The 20,635-nt window shown below is 47.2% G+C and overlaps 1 protein-coding gene across 3 annotated transcripts; it reads left to right on the forward strand.

Annotated features, from left to right (window-relative positions):
- The first annotated feature begins 1,434 nt into the window (after nt 1-1,434).
- Nucleotides 1,435-20,417, forward strand: gabra6b (gamma-aminobutyric acid type A receptor subunit alpha6b). Of its 3 annotated transcripts, none has more exons than XM_057053520.1 (10): nt 1,435-1,832; nt 1,972-2,096; nt 2,421-2,488; nt 3,955-4,175; nt 4,619-4,701; nt 4,811-5,068; nt 5,159-5,221; nt 8,633-8,913; nt 12,630-12,886; nt 17,686-20,417. In XM_057053520.1, exons 1-10 carry the CDS (start codon nt 1,744-1,746, stop codon nt 17,696-17,698), a joined length of 1,458 nt encoding a protein of 485 aa, XP_056909500.1. In that variant the 5' UTR covers nt 1,435-1,743; the 3' UTR covers nt 17,699-20,417. The 3 variants fall into 3 exon arrangements, with proteins under 3 accessions (XP_056909500.1, XP_056909503.1, XP_056909501.1); XM_057053523.1 differs by having other exon boundaries at nt 1,437-1,832; nt 4,811-4,954; XM_057053521.1 differs by having other exon boundaries at nt 1,438-1,832; nt 4,811-4,954; nt 5,069-5,221.
- Nucleotides 20,418-20,635: the final 218 nt, after the last annotated feature.

A 20,635-nucleotide genomic window follows, 5' to 3' on the forward strand; every position in this document is an offset into this window, starting at 1 on the left:
CAGGAAGTAAAGAGGGAAAGCCTCCGGACTGAGCTGACTATTATCTACGTGGACCTTTAGGTTTTGGCAATTATATCATATCTAAAAGCTTCCTGTTAACCCCCCCTTCCCCCCAGTGTGGATGTTTGGCTGGTCGACTGGAGAAATGTGCTAAAATTTGCGGTGTCCAGGAAAACAACCTGCATTAGCATCAGCTTAGTCAGGAACATGAGCTCAGCCTTTATGAGAGAGGGAATCAAACAGCGTCGTCGAGCTGCATCCGTCTCTGCAGATCAAGCTTGGATCCAAGATTGTTCCCTCTAATCCCGAATATACGGCGAATGCTCCTGATAGGTGGAATGCATAAAAACGCAGAGATTAACAACTCCAGCGTGACACTTAAAGCTTCCTGTCGATGTGGATTAAAGAGTAATGGTCCGTGCCCTGCGTAAACTGCTGGCTGCGTGGCGGCGACGCGGGACACTGTTGCACGTTAAGTGCTCTCACACCAACGAGGTCGCGGTGGTGGCGGTCTGGTCACTTTCCCTCCGACACCTTTGGGGGGGCAATCGGGTCAGAAAGAGGGTGAGATGACCTCGTGGTTGCTAAGGTCGAGTCAATCACAGAACAGTAATAATATAGATTTCTCCTTTTAATCCCTTTTAATCCCTACAGGTTGCAACGAAAAGCTCCTCCAAATATGCTAGTTAGCATTACCCTCCCCAAAAAACTCTGTTTCAAACCATTAACCCCCATCCGCTTAATTGATATATACATGTTCTGAAATCATTATATAATTTGTCTTTTCAGTGCAAAAACACAAGAGTTAAAGGCTCCTGTTGCATAATCAGTCTCCACGTTTGAATGCTGTCAGAGGAATCTCCCAGATTTTTCCGCCTGGAATGAATGATTTAAAACATTACTATGATCCCGCTTATAATGAAAAAGTAATGGTGCAGTCAAGCATCGGAATCTGGCCCAGTCGGCCGACATGTGGGACAGTCAGCGACTGTTTCTTCATGCAGAGGCCGTTTGAGCTTAGGAGACCGAGCTTAGGACGGAGAACAGGCGGCAGCAGCTTCAGAACCGGGTCCAGAACCGGTTCGTCCCGCACGAGCATTTGCTTTGCTGAAACGTCTCCGCGCTGCATTTGTGCCTCACTGAGTCAACATTCCAACATCCCTGACTTTGCCCCCGTTTGGTCTCCGGCTACAGTCGGTTCAAAGTTACAGTAAATGTGTCTACCGCCTACTCATCCACCGCGCACACGCGCGCGCACCCAGAACGAACCTGATATCATTAAAGTTCACTGGTCATAGTTGAATGATCATCGAGATGATAGAACCATGTCAGGGTGTGTGTGCGTGTGTGCGCGCGCGTGTGTGGAAGCGCTCTCTCTCCCTCCGTCCGCGCTTTTTCTCCCTCCTCTCCATCTCTATTTTCTCTTCAATAATCGCACGCGCACGGGAACTGTCACCACATCAGACGTGTCCAAGTTTCACTTGACAGCGGTTTATTTCCTGAAAAATGCGCCGCTCGCGCGCTCTTTGTAACCCCCCCCGAGCCCCTCCTCTCCACTCTCTTAAAAACTCTTCAGGTCTTTTTTTTCTCTCCTCCAGCTGAGAGATTCAGGCTGAGGCGGGCGCAACCGCACTAGAGAGGGAAGTCAAGTCGTGCTGGACTGGCGCGCAATCCTCGCACGGTTCCCAACTCACACAGAAGAAGCTGACCTGCGGTGAAATCATGCTTTTCAAATGATGGAATATGCTTTTTTTAAAAGTTGACCCGGGATTTGGCGTTGATGGGTGCTTGCGAGGCATGGCTTTCCTTTTAACTTGCTTATTTTTGTCTTGGTGAGTATGGCAACTCTTTTTTTCCCCCACCTCTCTCTGCGTATTCTCGGACTTTTATGCGCGACAGGTCTGTGGATGGATGTACGCGCTCGAATGTTCTCGGCCGCTTGAATCGTTAATTAGTGCATCTTTACTTTAGTTACAGTGCCGGCAGTGTTTGGGGTAATCAGCACAGTGAGAGCAGCATCTATTTGGATAACATCACCCGTATATTGGATCGATTGCTGGACGGATATGACAACAGACTGCGGCCAGGCTTTGGAGGTAAGGCAATTTTACGCGCATTTTACGCACAGTTGCCTCTTAATATTAAATCGACGGTGTGCGTGACAAAATGTTCAAGTTTGGTTCTAGTAGTTTCGTGTGGACCATTTTTCTCCCGGTGATGGTTAAACACTCTGTAATACTAAGAATTATCTGCGGGGAAAGTGCCAAACCGATCAAAGTGTGGTTGAAAACAGTGTTTTTATGTTTTAAAGCATATAGGTCATCCAGGAATTGTAGATTTCTTTTTCTATTTCCCCCCATGGGCTGTGATTTAAGAATGTTTTGTGTATTAATGAGGAATTAATTATTCTTGTGCCATAGGTCCAGTTACAGAGGTCAAAACAGACATCTTTGTCACCAGCTTTGGACCCGTTTCAGATGTGGAGATGGTATGTAATCCATACTGACCTCTTTCACTCTCACACAGGATGCTTAGGCTGACTCACTGGCTCCCGCGCTCATGCACTCGTGTTTCAACACTCTGCATAAAACAACGTCGATCTGGGCTGACAAAAGTGGATACGGAGTTTTTGTCTGTTTCTGGGTGACCGTGCCTGCAGCATGGAGCCGTGGTTCTTTCCACGGTTCTCGCTAGCCTTCATTATTCCAGCATTTGTGCAGGATGTCATTAGTGCAGCTTAGGATTTTAATCTGGTTGACAATCCCCCCCCACCACAGAGAGAGAGGGAGAGATGGAGAGATGTTGGGATGGGATAGGTTTGTCTCCCGACATGGGATAGGCGGAGCGCCGTGTGTGTTGTTTAGGCTTTAGATGCTGCTTCTCTGCATCCAAAGCCTCGACTTGAGCTGTCATGTGATCCGCTAGTGAGGGATGTATGGCTACAGCGCTTCGGGGTCAGAGTTCAATACAAGCTTCCGTGGCAGACTTTTGGGTTGCTCACTTCAGTCAGAGCAGTGAGGCTGGAAGACTTGATGGAGTTTGGAAGAGAGAAAATGTGACTGGATGCAGTAATTTAAGAGTTTGGCTACCAATATTGAAGGAATAATCGGGTTCATTGTGTGAAACCCAACACTTAAACGGGGCTTTTGTTAAAGAAAATCTAATATGTACAGGTATTTCGGAGTGTCAACACTGACATATGCCCTTGAGAACTGTAGAAATGCATTTTTTAATGACTATTTCCAGTCCAAATGTTGAACTCTTAAACCAAACAAATATTTTTACTCAGCAAAAGTAACAGATTAGAATTCAATTAGAACAGTCAATATAAAGTAGACTAATAAGAAATCTTGTTCTGAGCCACCAACCATGCTAACACGGTAGCATCCATGGAGGTCAATTTTTACTTCTAAGAGAATAGAAATGGAGAAAATCAGATCATTATACACTATGAAAACCATGTTTCTGTATACTCACGCAGAATTCTGACCTTTAAGACCTTCAAAAAAATAATAATTCCCCACTGGAGTAGCACTCCTCTTAAGTGGGTCTCCGAGTTGCTGCCTGGGCCTAGTTTGGATGCTATAACAACTATATCTTTCAGTGCGCCACCAGCAACTGATAATATAATACATGTGTTTGAATTTCTGGTCAAATTTGCATTTTCCATCCCAATTTCCTTCTTCTGAATGTTGTATTTTGTATTCTTCAAGTGTGAACCTCATCTTAGCGCTGGCAGAAGTAGCAGACTGGTCCAGATATGGAAAAAAATAAATAATTAAAAAAAAAGAACCCTCATAAAACCAGGACTCCAGCAGGTCCGAGCACACGGGGGCTCATAGGCCCATCTGTCACTCTCTCCAGGGGTAGAGCAGACAGTAGCACGAGCAGAAGCTGCATCAGCGGGAACGGGAGCAGCAGAAATCAAACCCTCCCCTCTAAACTTCTGCGCAGGAATACACCATGGACGTGTTCTTCCGCCAGACCTGGATAGACGAGCGGCTGAAGTTCGAAGGTCCGATCGAGATCCTGCGGCTCAACAACCTGATGGTCAGCAAGATCTGGACCCCGGACACCTTTTTCCGCAATGGCAAGAGGTCGATTTCTCACAACATGACCACCCCCAACAAGCTGTTCCGCATCATGCAGAACGGAACCATCCTCTACACCATGAGGTAAACAGAGTTGGACGGCACGCCGCCCAACCGGCCAAGACCAGAATAGAGTAGAGACCTGGAAAGCAAATCAAACAAACAGGCATCCAAGAATATGCAGACATGAAAGGAATGAGGATGCCATTCCAAAAACAAGATTTCTGCCATCTGATATTGAAACCGGGCCTGGACGGCGTTCCAAACAAACATGACTCCAGCTTCTCACTTCTGAATGTAGTAGGAAAAACAAACCCTTTGAGTTGGTGAAAGCCCGTAAACCGTCGCTGAGAACGGGTTTAACCGCCGCTAATAGCACGCCAAAGTCACTCTAACGTGGACTCGTTCCTTTATTTAGCACATCGCTGCTGATTAAATCCAGTCCCAAACTGGAATCGTGACTCATGCCAGCGACTGTTTATCAAATAGAAATCAAATGCTGCTTTCAACCCTCCTCTTCTCCACAGATTAACTATAAATGCCGAGTGCCCCATGCGACTGATGAACTTCCCGATGGACGGCCACGCCTGCCCGCTCAAGTTTGGGAGCTGTGAGTTTGCTTTTTGACGGAGACTCTCTCTCGAATCGTCCAAAAACGCGGAAACAGGTCCAAAACGGGAATTCCTGTCATTCTCACGCTGCCCTCTCGGCCCCTTCAGACGCTTACCCCATCAGCGAGATCGTGTACACCTGGAAGAAAGGTCCCCTGTCCTCCGTGGAGGTGCCGCAGGAGTCGTCCAGTTTGCTCCAGTATGACCTCATCGGTCAGACGGTGTCAAGCGAGAGGCTGAAATCCAACACAGGTGAGCAGAGACTGGGAATGAGCGGGGACTCATTCAAGGATCAGTGTCAGGGTCTCTTGTCTGGACTGTCAGGGCTCCGGAGCGTCACCTGTCTGTTCTCCTGCTCCTGCACAGGTGAATATGTCATCATGACCGTCCACTTCCACCTGCAGAGGAAAATGGGCTTCTTCCTTATCCAGACTTACATTCCCTGTATCATGACAGTCATTCTGGCTCAAGTCTCCTTCTGGATTAACAAGGAATCTGTTCCTGCTCGGACCGTCTTTGGTAAGATTCCCTTACGTTCTCCTTGCGGATTGCGCAGCTAATGCTAATTATGTTGACGTGCACGGCTGGGTTGAGCTAAACTGGACTGTTGTCTTTGTCCCAGTATAAATCCATCGGAGCTGATCGATATATTGTTGACACCATGTTATTTCCACTATGCTAGGTAGCGAAATGCACTTTTCCAGCTCTTTAGCATTGGGCCACTGACTGTTGACCTGAGCTCGCCAGTTAGCAGCGCAACGGAGTGTTTGACCTCTGGGTCAGGGTTGGGGCAGAGCTTAACTGTAGCCACATTGTCTGGGGGGTTAGCTAGGCTGTTAAAACATCTTTTTCAGTCAAGCTAACATGTTTCCATCCACTTTTATCTAAAATAACCGACATTTATTAACTTGTCAGGTCATACCTCCATTAAACGTGAGCTTTACACGTGACCAAGGACAGAAACAGTCTTCCCAAATGCTAAACTTCCCCTTATCTCTGTTGCTCGACTGTGTTGGATCTGGATTTATCGGGGAGAAAAGTCTTGTTATAAACTGGCCATGCTAAGACAGGAAGTCTGTTTACTTGGCCCCTGCCCGAGCACTCACAGGTTCTGCTTGCTCACATTACATCACGCTACAGTTGCCATCAAGCTCTAGCCTCGGGAGCTGAGAGAGCACCGAACAAAGAGCGAGAGGGAACAAGAGGATCGCGGCTCGGAAACAGCAAAGAGGGCAAAAAGCATGGAAACGCGTGTGGCGGTGTGTCGAAATTCCAGCTCTACTTTAATTAAATTTAGACTGGCGCTAATTTATGCCCTCGCACATCATGGTCAGGGGGTCTTTACTTGTCTTTGGAAGGGAGCCATCACTCCAGTGAGCCTACGCACTTGGTTTTTTACACTGAATGGATGGCAGTCGTTAGCATTCACGTGCAAGTCGAGCCCCCCCCCACCCCGCGCAGCGAGTGCATCTGTGGAAACTCCTACAGCGCCACCCGCCCCGCTGTTCTCATCCCGCTCAATATCCGGAACAGATAACGGAAAAAAATGCGGCTGGAACGGAGGATTCACAGAACAGACTGGGCCTTTTAGGAAAGGTCGGAATGTTTTTTTTTCCCAATATGACGACAGGGGGAACGTTATCAGCCAAATGAGATAAAGTTTGGCTCCGACATCAAACCCAAAAGCACCTGCGCCCGGTCAAGAACCTGACGGAGGTATTACAAGTCATCAACAGCGCCGCTGGTGCGGAACAAATAAGGAAGAGGAGGAGAGAACGTGGGGAGAAACTGTCGTCCACGTGTGCTTCCTGCATCGATAATATATGAGGTCATAACATGTTGTGTGTGGGACTGTCAGCCCCCCCCGAGCCGAAAGTCCCATGAGCACCAGTCTCACAGACTTAATTGAGTGTGGCCTAATTTGTACCTTGCTTTTTTCCTATAAAAGCACATAAATGCCCGGAGCATTTCATTTTTCCATCCCGTCTTTATACCTCATCCCCCTCCCTCCCACACTCGTCCTTTTATTCTTCCCCTTTTCTCTCCTTGCCTTTCCCTCCCACCACGACGGAGTTCCATTCTCAGACTCACCATCAAGGCCGTGTTTGAGAATCCTGAGCTTCCGGTGCTTCCGAGTTTCTTCTGAAGGGGCTGAATCCCCCCCATAAGTGCCTCCATCGCTAATGATCGGCGCAGGAGTGTGGGACACATTTGGTGGAACCATGAACAGCAGTGTTCAATGGCCCCCTTTCCCCGCTTGTTTTAGCTTGATGAAAGCGAATTAGATATGTACTTAGTTAATGGGCCATTAAAAGTGTTCACTGTCAGCATCTTTCTCCGACTTAATAAGGATGGAATCCAAGAAAAATCGGAGTGCTGTTTGAGATGGAAATTTGTGGTGCACTTTGGATGGTTCTACCCTGTTTCCAAGCCGCCATTTAGCGGAGAGTTCATGATGCCTTCAGGTCCAGGCCGTCTCCCGTTATCCTCGTCCATCTGCTTTTCCATTATTGTGCCTCTTCCTCCCTCGTTGCCTCACGCTTCCCTCTGAAATATGAGATACTCCCCACAATACCAGCAAATATTACTGTGCGGCTTTTATGCCGGGTCGTCTTATCGCGCATTTTCCCGTGAATGTTTACAGACAGCTTTTTATTTGTTTATCGATGGGCGAGCCAGTCGGGGGTTAGTCTACTTATGGACAGATCAGCATCCGCCGAAGAGCTTCTTTGGCAAATGTCACAAGGCCCCGATTTGTTTCAGTAAAGCGGCCCTGAGCCGCCACATGTCAAAGAAAATTCTTGGAAAAACTCAATTGAGAAATACTGGCGCGTTGGAGCATCTGGCTTGGTGACATCACGGCGAGGTGCTCGTCGTATTGCGCTGTTTTTGTCACCCATGTGACATTTGAATACTGTTGTGCAGCCCCAAGACCCCCGAGGAGCTTTAGGTTGGTCCCTAGAGCTCGAGATATGGTGGCTTTTCTAACTTACTGTGAGACACAAAGACGTGGACGTTTCAAACTCCGTCGCCTCGGTTGGTGCTGTTGTCTGCTCAAACTGCCGCCACCTTGCTAAACACTAGCTTCTGGACTGATTCTGCGGGCTAATTAATGCTGAAGCCAAGAGCGATTCTACTGCTGTTGTCTCTGCGATGCCGAAGCGATCGCAGACGCCGTTCGCCAGATGGTGAAGTTTGCAGAGACCGTCGAAACGGGCAATTTCCAAAGAAATGCTGCAGCAGTGTTGAGGCTGAAATGATGGAAATATCTTTTGTGGGACGACCTCGTTTCAGAAAAGGGAACTGCGTTGTGGATAGCAGGAGTTTCCTCTCCATGCACGTGCAGACACTTTCATCCTGTCACCCAGAAGTGACGTGAGATAAAGTTTTTGCCAAACATTAGCTCTTGGAGCTTAATAAGTCATCCAATTACAGTCTGAGATGCACTGAAATTAGCATTTTAAAATATTGCTTAGTTGAAAATATACAAAGAAATAAAGTAGTAAAATAGAAAACTAACATATTATGTACGGCCAGTACGTTGCAATGTATGATAAAACATTTGTGTCCATACATCAGTTTCAGCACGGGCGGATGTTAGCGTAGCAGCAATGGGATTTGCCGTTAGCTATCAGATTTTCCTCCTAGCATATTCTGTTTTATATATAATTGATCAAATATGTGCTGGGAAGATCAGTGGTTTAGAATTAACCCCCCAGTGATTTATACAGAATTTTAATAATCCATAGTGTGTGAACCTTTTCTCGTTCCTTGCCACACTCATGTATAGCCAAGCATGACATTAGCTTTAGCTCACTAATTGCTCAATATTGGATTATGTGACTTGAATTGCTCAACATTCTAAAGAGACACCCTGAGTGAATTTTAAAAAATCCAGATTCCCAACGCTCTTCTCCTCTCCCCGTGCAGGCATCACCACCGTCTTGACCATGACAACTCTCAGTATCAGCGCCCGCCACTCCCTGCCCAAAGTTTCTTACGCCACCGCCATGGATTGGTTCATCGCAGTCTGCTTCGCCTTCGTCTTCTCTGCCCTGATCGAGTTTGCGGCCGTCAACTACTTCTCCACCCTGCAGGCCAACCGGGAGCTGCGGAAAGCGGCCGCCATGAAGGCGGCGGCACAGGAAGCGGCTGCCGTGGCGGCCGCGGCCCCGGCGCCGCCCGCTGGGAACGATGCAGAGGTCTCCTCGGTGAGGCTGCCTCAAATTTGACACATTTTATCCATTAACACAGATAAAAACAGATGCTGCAACCCACTTGCTCCCTCGGGTGACTTGTGTTCTTGTGTACTTGTGTTCTTGTGTACTTTGTAAAAGGATATCTTCGACATGTCTTCCTCAAACTTCTGTCGGGGTTATCTGCCTTTAATCCAGGGCTTAAAATGGGACGTTGAAAGTACACTTAACTCATTTTGAATTGTCGTTCTCTTGTCTATTTAAAGTCTAAAGAGGGGATAATGAGTGCAATTTCACTAATATTCTATCATCAGAAGTCTGTAAAAGTACTCAGATGCAGGAGGTCGTGGGTGAGGGTTAGCTATCACGGTTGTTGATGCTCTTCCGTTTACGCTATCCCATCTGTTGCTTCCTCACTTGTTATAAGTCAGAGTGACAAATATTGACGCTGGTTTGATTTTTGCCACATGGTCGACCATTTTTCTTTCGAAGGATGTGCTGAAGGGAAGAAGGCAGACAGCTGAAGCAAAGGGAAGTGCCCAAACATTCCCACTGAGTTCAGTTGGGAGTTAGATTAAAGGAGGATGTCAATGGATCTGCTAACTTTAGCCGACAGTTTCTGCGTAAACAGCGACCTGGGTGCTCAATAGGACCGGTGTTTGAGCCTAATGTGAGGAGAAGGTCATTCGGCTTGTCTGGAGCAGAAAGGCTGTACTGGGGGAACCAGGCAGACTGGTTGCACTGGTGCTGGATGGATGCTGTAGCCCTGCTTGCTTCTCTTAGCGCCCCCCCTCCCAACCGTTATATAAAGTTGTGCCACGTCTGGCCGGTACTTCCTCCCTCCGACGCTCCAAAATCACTCTTTGTTCCACTTTAGTCATTTTCCCACCGGCGTACTCCTCCTCTTTCCACCCTCCGGCCCCCTGCTGGGCTGCTCCTCTATTCACCCTCGCCTCTATCTCTCCTGGACAATCATCCCCCGACCCCCCGACCTCAACTTTATCCACCCTCCCAGCCTCTAAGACGCTTGTGCGTGTATAATCTCTGGCACCCACTCAAACACATATACGAGTGCGTATAGGTCTTTTCCACGTAATCTGCCTCCGCATCGGTGTAGCTCATCCATCTATAGAACAACCACGGCTCGTATATGCCTCGTCCCTCTGGGCCAGTCCCGGCTCCTGGGCCACGATGGTCGCTGAGGGTGACGCGAGGAGACAAGCACGGGCTCTGTGGATAATGTTGCTACAGATTATGTAAGAGCCATAGATTAAGGGAATATCCAGCAGATCAGCGCGGGCTCACGGGGAGGGTGGGGGGGTAGGAGGGGGAGCGGGGGCTGAGGAAGCCCAGCCAGTCCATTTGTGTGGATTCTGTGGAGCAAGATGGAGAGATGAGCAGCCACCGGGGTTTGATTGAGTGTGTGAGCGCCTGTGTGTGTGTGTGGGGGGGGGGAGTTGCGCTGAGAGGAAGAGAGTGGGAGGGATGCATCACGGAAAATGACTGCTTTCAACAAATATGTAGGAGGAAAGACTCTTCGTTACACGGAGTAAAAGGGGAGGGAAAAGGAAGGCATTGTTGTGTCACTGGAAATAGAAGCGCGGCCGTCCATCACGCAGTCACGATTCCAAACCGGCGTGACCCGTCGTGAAGGCGAGGCCAACCTGAGCGGGAGCCTCGCGGGAACGGGAGATAAACGCCGCCCTTAATGAATCAAACCTTCGGCTGAAGCGGGCGCGCTGCGTCTAAGCGGCGTTGAAAGCACCCTGAGAGGCGTGCGTGAGGAGGTGGCGTGGTATGTTTGTGGAAATTAACGGGAAACAAAGCAGCTGTGGGAGGAAGGCATAGACAAGCGAGGCACCTTTATTTATAGGCCCCGCAACAGGTGCCAGCAGTCGGATCGGCGATCGCGGCTGAATAGAAGACATGTTGTGTCTAATGGTTCCTATGTTGGGGCATAGAAATCAAGAGCACCGGTGATATTTGATCCTCAGGAAGGCACAGATAGATCCAATTTCCACCGCCTGGATTCCCCCAAGTCTCCTCCGGCTTCCAGCTGTGCGACAGATTAGCGGAATTGAGAGAAATGGCTCCAGACTGGAGCTGCCGCATGTGTGGATCCATAAGAGCTCCTCTTTTAATGATATATTTGGAACCGCATTCGACGTTACACTCGTTTGCATAGAAAATGGTACAAAATCATTTAAATGTGAGTAACTTTTGCCCTTTGAAGAGCAAACCGATGGCAGTGTTTATGGTCTGTAGAGCACCTTCATATCAGACTTCTTGGCTAAAACCTATATGTTTTAATACGCCTCACGCCAGTAAACAGCGGTCAACGACCCAAACGTCGTGTTTCAACGTTAGAATCAAGTCTGGTTTCCAGCGCCTGAGCTTGTCGTCAGGCGTTGCTACGTGATGGCTCAGCTGCACTCGTTTGACTTGTGTTCCAGCTGGGAGCGAGAAACGGGAATGAAAGGAGTCGCCTTTCCATTCCGTTTTATTCGATTTAAACAAGCGCAAAAGAAAAGGAGCCGATGCATGTTTACAGCTGCTCTTCATCGCTAATAAAACAGCAAATGTGCACATCCATCTCCGCTAAAGCTAATAATCAGCCACAAGTGAAAACGCCCACGCAGCACCCACATGGATGGACCTCTTGCACTTACTGCCATATTAGTACCACACAGTTAACATAACCTCAGCACACACACACACACACACACACACACACACACACACACACTGTTCCGTATATATGATACATAGCTAAACGCTGCTTCCACCCACTGACACATGCATTTGCACATATTTGCGCTGCTTCGAGCCGTCGGATAGCGCTCGTTGCTGCGGAGGGGCCGGCGTCGAGAAGCCGAACGTGTCAAAAAAAGGGCAGCAGAACACACCCACGCCCACGCCCATGCCCACGCCCTCGTCCCCCTCCCCTCCCCCCGGTGTGCATCATGGCATGGAGCCGCGTGAAGCCTGCGTCTTCCTCAACCAAAGAAGCGGGCTACTTCAATATTAAGGCATATGGCTGCTATATGCTGCTGTGCTTACTGATGTCAGGAGTGATGCGACGATTTGTGCTTTCACACTGAAGCCTTCGCATATGTCGCTTCTTTTTTAATTCCGGCGTGTTGGACAAAAATAGGCAGCTCTGGCGCAGCGGTAGACGCGCCGCTTTGCCGTTGCTTTTTATCCGCCGTGTCGCTGACAGTGTCATAAACGCACATGAAGGAAAAGAAAATTTAAAAAAACGGAGAACGGCAGAAAAGCGTCAGAGACGCTTCAGCAGGCGACATCAAGAAGATGTTAAAAATACCTTTTTAATCAATAACGTTGCTAAACGCGGGGTTTCTGAGGCGAAGATGGAAATAGGTAGTGAACGCGTCGTCTCAACTTGGACCTGAAATGTGACACGCTCGCTGTGTAACTGCTGGACCTGGAGGTCAGAGGTCAAACATCAGCACGGTGGCTGGTATGAATAAAAAAGATCCACGTTTCATCCCTCCCACAACATTCTGGGTCTCATACTGTAGATATTTGGAAGGGTTCCACCTTCAGATGATTAATATTCTCTCCTGTGTAATCACGAGACAACTGTTGGAGCGGGCAGCACCTGCGAGCGCCAGTAGTTTAGGGATGAGGCATCGACCACGTGGCGAGCTTGTTGTGTTGGAAGAGGTCTGGCTTGTTCCTTAACTCTGTGCTGTCTCCGTCTCCCGAAGGTGGACACCAGCACCGTGCTCAAGAAACGAATGAATTCGGCGCCGCTGTTCGATCGACCTGCCAAAACCTTCCCCAACCCGCCCGTCAACGCCCAGGCCTTCCTGCAGCAGGGCTCGGCCGTGCCGGCCAACAACGTTCTGACCGGCACCAGCATCATCGACAAGTACTCGCGCATCCTCTTCCCGCTTTCTTTCGGCGCCTTCAACCTGGTCTACTGGATCGTCTATCTCACCAAGGACACCATGGAGATGTCCAGGTGAGTGCGGGCAGCTGATTTTTGAGCACCTGCCGAACACACGACCCGTCCAACCGCAGACGTGAACCGGTTTAAGGCAGCCAGGAATCAGGGAAGGAAAAAAAACGGGGTTGGAATTTGCACCTCTTTAACTGGTGAACAAAACACTGTCACAAAACTCAAACTGTGGTGGTTTAAAAATGGATCAAAATGGGCCAGAGCATGTCCTACTTATATTGACAGAAAGAGAATTTAATGAGTTGCTTAAATGAATGATGATGATGGTGATGAATAAGTAAAAGCTTCCGAATTTCACTCTCCTGTCGAAAAACTTGCTCGTGTTGATGGAGGGTTCATCGGAGTTGTCAGAGTTGGTTCCGGGTTTGTTGTTCAAGGCAACGATAAGAGTGCAGTTCCTACTTTATATATTATATTACACTGTGAGGCCAATGATGAATCCAGTAAAGTACATCTTAAATGTATTACTTCATAGCTTATATATTCTTTACCAGTGTTTTACGTGTATACGTCGGCCATGTTTAGAAGTGTGGCAACAAAGTGGTCACCAGCGTTTACCTGATTCTAAAAATCTGATGTCAAGATTCAGCTCGGTGTAACAATCGAATCAAAACTAGGTGTTAGTCTATTTACTGGATTTCTTGTCGTCCTGTTTAACTATCTGATCTTGCCTTGTTGAACGTGGTCGCCCGAACAGTCTGAGCGTTAGCGGGGCTAATGTGGGAGCTAGCGCTAAAGATTAAGAGATTAACAGGTATACCTGAACAACGATGTGTTGGGGAGGAATCTAAATGTTTTAGTCCGATTTCTCAGAATCGGAGCATGGCCGTTATCTGATAAAGCAGGTCACATTAGATTCAGATTCAGGTCCTTTATTGTCCCACACGGGGAAGTTTACAGCGCAACAACAGCAGAGCACGCAGAGAAAAATAAGATAAAAATAAAATAGAATAGAATTCGGAATATACAAAGAGGATGTATATTTACAATAATCCAGGTAAATGGATGCTCTGTATACCTGTACATAGTACAGAGGGTAAATACAATATACATATCAGAATATATAACATTCAGATTGTGCTAGTGGGTGTTATGTTTATTGTGCAGTCTGACAGCAGCCGGCAGGAAAGATCTGTGATACCTCTCCTTCACACAGCGAGGGTGGAGTGTTGTTCAACATTGATGACAGCTTAGCCATCATCCTCCCATTTCCCACCACCTCCACTGAGTCCAGGGGACATCCCAGGACAGAGCTGGCCCTCCTTACCAGTCTGTCCATCCTCCTCATGTCCCTGTCCATGATGCTGCTAGACCAGCAGACTATCCCACAGAAAATGGCTGATCAAACCACAGTCATAGAAAGTCCTCAGGAGTGGTCCCTGCACTTCAAAAGACCTCAGCCTCCTGAGCAGGAACAGTCTGCTATTGCCCTTCTTGACAAGGGCGTCTGTGTTGTGTCTCCAGTCCAGGTTATTGTTTAAATGAAAACCAAGGTACTTATATCGACAGATGCGTTCAAATGTTCAAACGTGCATTTACATACGAGCGCACGGCCGGGTCTACACTTGCACGCTCGCTGTCACCATGCTCCTCCACTCCAGGGCTTTTCAATTAGGTGGGTTCACCTCCTTTCAATCCCTTTTTTGCTCTTTCTCTAAAAATGGAAAGGCCCTGCAGCCTGAGCTGGGAAAAAAAAACAAAAAACATTATATGCGGTGGCAGTGTTGGCAGACATTTGGGATAGCTTTGTGTTGCTAAGCCTCTTACTGACATTCTCCTAACTGTTTCTATTAATTGAAACAGCTATAATGTGGGCCAGGAGTCAGCAGGCGGAGCAAAAACACTTGGAGTTAGAAAACTCCCTCAACATAACACGCATGTCTGAGAAGAATGAATATAATTACGAAGTGACTTATATTTCAGTAAATATCTGGATCTATTCAAAAGGCTTTACGTGTGCGTGTGTGAAGGAGGTGTGACTGAGACGTAGGAGAGCGGTGAAAGGAAAGGAGGTTATGTAACACCTATCAGGGTTTATACTCTGGTTTTTGGGTTGCAGCGCCGCATACTCGCACTTGGCCGGCCGACGCGATGAATCAGTACAGCCACAAGTTGTCATAGTGATTGATGTGGTTACGCCACTCCCAGGGTATGCCAAGCACCAGTTTACAGTTGGAATTAGTACAACAGTAGGAAGAAACAACAAAAACTAAGTGTTTTTATATCTGTTAGACCTCAAGTGTGGCTTCATCAACAGGCAACACAAAGTCAGTAAGCTCAGCAATACCTGAATTTCCACTTATTATCATGGTACCTTTAAAAACAGAACCTTAGCATATGCTAAGCTAGTACCCCCGTCTTGCATTCGAATACGTTATATCTGTAAACCAGGGAAAAATCAAGCAAAATCAAGCTCGTCGCACCGCAACGCAAAAACCAGAACGAGATCGAGACTGCGCACGTGCGACTGAGGCCAGCCACTGTTGTGGCTCACCCTGTAGAAAGCTTACACTTCACGCAATTAACACATCACACGTCCGCTGTTGTTTTCCTGCGTGTACAACCGACACTATTTGCACCCTCGTACCGAGTTTCGTCCAGCCAAATCCACGTAATGACGAGTAGCTACCACCTAGAGGAGCTGGACCGTGAGCAAATCCTTTCTGCGAGAGCATGTGCGCAGGTGGACTCGAGTGCGTCTGCTTCTGTGAGGGAACACAGGCTGCAAGTCTATAAATGCGCCGTGGCGACAGTGCCGACTGACTGCGGGCCATTTTAATGAATGGCGCCATTAAGGGGGAGACATGAAGGAAACAAATTGGCTGAAAACGCTTCCTTCCATGAGGGGCCCCAGCTGTTTGGCTGACTGCTTGCTGACTGCTTGGCTGGCAGGCTGACTGGTGGATGTGTGTTAGAGTGGGTACAGCAGGTGATAAGGCTCGCTCCTCTTTATTGTCCATTAGAGCGTCAGACTTGAGAAATAACTTCCTGGTTGTCGCTCGTAAATCAAAACTGCTAACTGCTGTTTCCAGCCCAGTTTTCCGTCTGTACGGCCGTAACTTTGGCGTAATGACTGTTCAATTACAAGCTATTCAGAAGGAGGGTGCTGGCGGAGAGCGGTATAAATAGCAATTCCCTATCATACGTCTCTGCATGGCCACTTGGGAATTGGAACAGCTGCCTTTATCACCTAGAGTGTGTGTCCTTGCATGAACACATCCCTCTACCTGTGTTTACATGTCCCCGCGTGTGCACGGCGAGGCGTGCAAACTTTAACAAATCCGTTGAGAGATAGAATTTGTTATCAAAGAGAGCACTATTTGTTCCTGGGATTCTCTTCACATGCCCGCTCCGTCTCTCTCCGGCCACCCCTCACGCTCAATTTCTTTCTCTATTCCTCACTTTATCACAGTCTCTTACGTGTGTTTTCCCCCTCCCCTCTCCCGTTTCACTCGGACACGCTGCGAGCTCTCGGCATCCCTTCCGATAAGGGGCCAGCCCAGGGGCCCGGAGCAGAGCGATCCCACCTGATCAATGACCGAAACACTGCCCAGTTTATGTCACACTGTCAGCAATGATGAATTTTGCCTCAGGCCTTTTTTTATGGGACTATTTAACACTGCATAACCTTTATGATCCGGAAAAATGTAAACAAATCGCTAATCAAGATTAATTAAGGGGCATCCTGGCTTGATAATAGTCGATGTATATTTATTCATCCACAGTTATCTACAAGCATCTTTTTCTTTATCAGGCAGAGTCATCCATCAATCAGCCCTGAACACTCCTCATTGATTATGAGAAAGGTAGTTCTACTTGAAATCCAATTGTAATCGGATTTGCTCTGTAGAGGTCAGGCCGCGTGCGGTTGTTTTGCCACAAGGAAAATCATTCTCAAAAATGCCTTCCAGTCTCACAACTAAGACCTACGTATTGATTGTTGGTGCTAATGTATTTATTTATAATGGTGGTATGAGGAATACGTTCTAAACACACACAGTTGAAGGTTTAATGGTCAACACAATGATGAAACACCTGGTAGCTCAGGCTGTAGGGAGGAGGGTTCCCGGTTCAAGCCCCGGTGCGGACGACACATGGAAGGTGTTCTGGTAGTAAGGGAAGGTCCTAGAACACCCTCAGAGCACTGCCAAGGTACCCTTGTGCAAGGTACTGAACTCACATAGGGCACTTTGCCCATATGTGCACCCTCCCGTGACCCCTAAAGGGATAATAAACTTTATACTCACATATGCAATTTTGGAGTTTCTGATTTTGCAACTCTGGTTACTTTAACAGAATCTGAACCCCCCCCCCCCCCATTTGTTGGATGGCAGTTAACATCGGCAATGACCTCATCATCTGCCGAGTCCTCCACCTACAAATGCCGGGAATGTCTGGGTTTTTTTGCCAACAGCCGAGCTCCTGCAGCTGAAAATGGCTCTCAGCGCTGTCAAAAGTGTCTCCCGCTATAACGCGTCAGGTGGAAGAGGTGCAGGTGTGAACCACCTGGCGTGGGTTCCCACACAAGTTTCACAAGGTCTTTTGTGAACAACTTTGGCAGCGAGGGTCTGAATAAATTGACATTTTTAAAAAGAATTTGCCTGGATATGATGGCAGCCTTTGGCAGCCGGCCTGAACCAGAGCGTGCTCTTGCATCACTCCCATGTGTGTTCAGGAAGGAGTGGGAGTGTGTAGGTGTGTGCATGTATACATCTGTATGTCAGGACGCGAGAAAAGATCAGAACTGTCATTCAACGCTGCACAGACGCCGCTATTTCTGATTTTATGTCTTTCTCTTACAGGGACACAGTCTGAGCCAAGAAACCACCTTCCTGGAAGTCTCGCGTTGTTCAACATCTGTACGGACATGCAAACACAAACACAGATACATGTGCACAATCAGTAGATGACAGACATTTGCCAAGCACTATGCCGCCTCAGTGCATTGTATTTCTGTTCAAGTCCTCCCTTTCAAAGTGAAGTGCTGAGAGCTGACGAACCGGCTTCTGTTTGCCAACCTGACCTGGGTAATCACAATCTGTGGGCTCGGGCCCTGGAAGCAGTTCATACAGATATCGCCTCGCTGTGCGTCTCTTCTCTTTCTTCTGTTCCCAAATATTTAAAAAGAAAATGTGTTTGAGGACACTTTTTTTTTTTTGAACCGTCTGTCCTATTTTTCCTGCCCAAGTGTTTTGGGCAAGATGTAAAAGCTGAGCTAGCTCGGCTGCAGAGCCAGAGGCAACGTCCCTTTTCTTGGTGTATTTAATTCTATATGCATGCATTTCCACGCAAGAGAAATGTTGCATGTGTTTGAAATGAGAGTACCCTGATACTTAGACAACACTGGAGGGAGTAAGTGTCCCCGTTGTTCCAACTGCACCAAGTTTGACTGACTGAATGACTTTCAGGATCTCCGTCTCCCGGACACCTTCTCCCCGTCTATTGGGGGCCATGTTTGGTTTGGGTCGTTGTTTCAGTTTCAACAATTGAGTTCTGCGGATGTGTAGAGCAAACTTCAAAAGCATTTGCAGATGTGCTGGCCTGGTTGCAATCCCACTTTTATCCAAAAGCGATTTCCTTCAGAGAGAAACCCATTTTAAGTTGCGGAATTATGAACCGTATGGTACAGTAAACACACAAACTATAATAAACTATGCAGATTTTCCCCAAGGGAATCAGAATTTAAGTTTGCTTGATACTAAATGTAGCCAGAGAGATCATTGTATATGGAAAAAAAACATCCTTCAGTGTACTAAGAATGTTGTAATTGCATTGGAAAACAATGTTATTATCATATTTATTATTAAAAACATGTGCAATAACCTGCTGCTGTGCATAAAATTGAGAGCATATCATACATTTATGGGACCTGGAAAACATCTCCGCTGAGTAAATTTAGGTTTCTTATATGATAATGTTACATTTTTCTACGTATTGTAGCCATTTTAATTGAAATAATCAATTCCTGCATGCTCCCTTTTCTGACACAAAAACTGGTTTGATTATCAAAGCGGCAGAAATAGAAACTTAAACCTATCATCATCAATTACTGAGGACTGAATGTCAAAACGTGTTCATTAATAATCCACTGTGGATTTGCATATAATTATGCGACACTTCCAATTAGGCAGGTAGGATCGCATGTTAGAGGCATGTTGAGCGCAGCGTCGCTCGGCCCTGCTCATGTCCTTATTAAAGGCGTCTCTTTAATGCGAGCACCTTTCAAAATGTGAAGTCGATCACTTTCTCTGGCTCTGGAGTCGGGTAAAAGAGGAGACGGCCCAAAATCGTCAGCCACAACATGGCGGTTCGATAGATTTTTATTTTTTTTGTATGTGGGATTTTTACAGGAAGTCCCTTTAAAAGTGGTTTCTTTGGGTCGTTTAAGAAGCACTCTGTTTAATTAATGCGGTTTAATTTATGAGCGCGATAGAGCTCAGCTCATCCGCACCGAGAACATGATTCAAGTACCAATGCATGATTCAAACCTGCAGGAGTAACAATATGCAACTAATGGAAAATGCAATACAGACTCTGCATCTGTTAAAGAAAATCACTGTTTTTGCTTTTTTTTGGCAACTTTATTAATACTGGACTGCCAACCTGCCAAGTATTAGAAGCCTAAACTATGTTGTTGAAAAGTAATGTGAAAAGATAAAGCTAGGCCGCTAAAACGCTTTGTAGGCCAGTGAAACTCTGCATGGAAGTGGCCAGTGGGGACTCAGGAGGTTTATTCTTTTGATGTTCCGTCACATGGTTATGTGACGCACGCTGTCCCGCTCCTTCTTTGAGGCACAGGCTTAAGGAGGACGTGTCCCTGCAGCCCAACGGTGGGAAACCCTGACACACATCTACAGAACTGCCATCCGAATCCCGGTCGAGCCTCAACGAGGCCCGGAGGACGCCGGCGGCGACGGGATGTGTTTCAGTGACCGGACTGAGACAGAACCCGCAGCAGCGGAAGAGCATTCGCGTGAACCTTTTCATTTTTTTTTCGTACAACTTTTTACAAGCGGCCCGATCGATTCGCGCTCTGACCCGACCTAGCTGCCCTGGCTCCACCGCGCCACGGCGTGGACCCCTAATGCATGACCTCTGACCCTTTGTGCTTGTTTGGGTTGTTGAATGTAGAAGGTTGTGGGCTCCAGACTCCAGAATTCTCTCGGTATGACCAATGCAGCCCCCACCTGCCCTTCTCATCAGTTTACATGCAGCGACCATTTTGTTTAGCCTTTCAGTTCCGCCACATCTGCACAGGAGAAATGCTACATGTTGCTAATTTATCTGTACATTTTGTGAATATAACTGTGTCAATAGGATGTTTTCCAACTGCAGGACCCCCCACCTGACGACCGCCCGCGCCGCCTTCCCCCTATGTAATGTCTGATGATGCTACATCGCCACTTTTGTTGTGTGTTTGTACCCGCTGCTCTCCCTCACTGTTTATGGTCATGGTTGCCACAACAGCAGAAGACCGACTCCCAGGATTGTACAGTACATGTTCAATAAAGCCACCCACTGTATATATAAAGAAGATTTATGTCTTCCACTTTATCGGAGTGATTGTAAGGACACGCAATCTGCAGCATGCGTTTATTGTTTTTATTACAAATAATTATAATGAAGCTAATAAGTATAATGATTCTATTCACTTTAATGTAATTAAAATATTTCTCTTTTAATCAGGACACCTTAAAATAAGTGTATTATTATTATTATTATTATTATTATGCTTGTTACAGTGGACATATT

Source organism: Takifugu flavidus, chromosome 14, assembly GCF_003711565.1.
Source record: "Takifugu flavidus isolate HTHZ2018 chromosome 14, ASM371156v2, whole genome shotgun sequence".
NCBI lineage: Eukaryota > Metazoa > Chordata > Actinopteri > Tetraodontiformes > Tetraodontidae > Takifugu > Takifugu flavidus.

Bases quoted from the DNA above. Each gene is read 5' to 3' on its own strand.
- gabra6b (XM_057053520.1), top strand. From the start codon at position 1,744: ATGCTTTTTTTAAAAGTTGACCCGGGATTTGGCGTTGATGGGTGCTTG. The intron at 1,833-1,971 runs GTGAGTATGGCA...TCTTTACTTTAG, and splicing joins ACTTGCTTATTTTTGTCTTG to TTACAGTGCCGGCAGTGTTT. The intron at 5,222-8,632 runs GTAAGATTCCCT...CTCCCCGTGCAG, and splicing joins TCCTGCTCGGACCGTCTTTG to GCATCACCACCGTCTTGACC.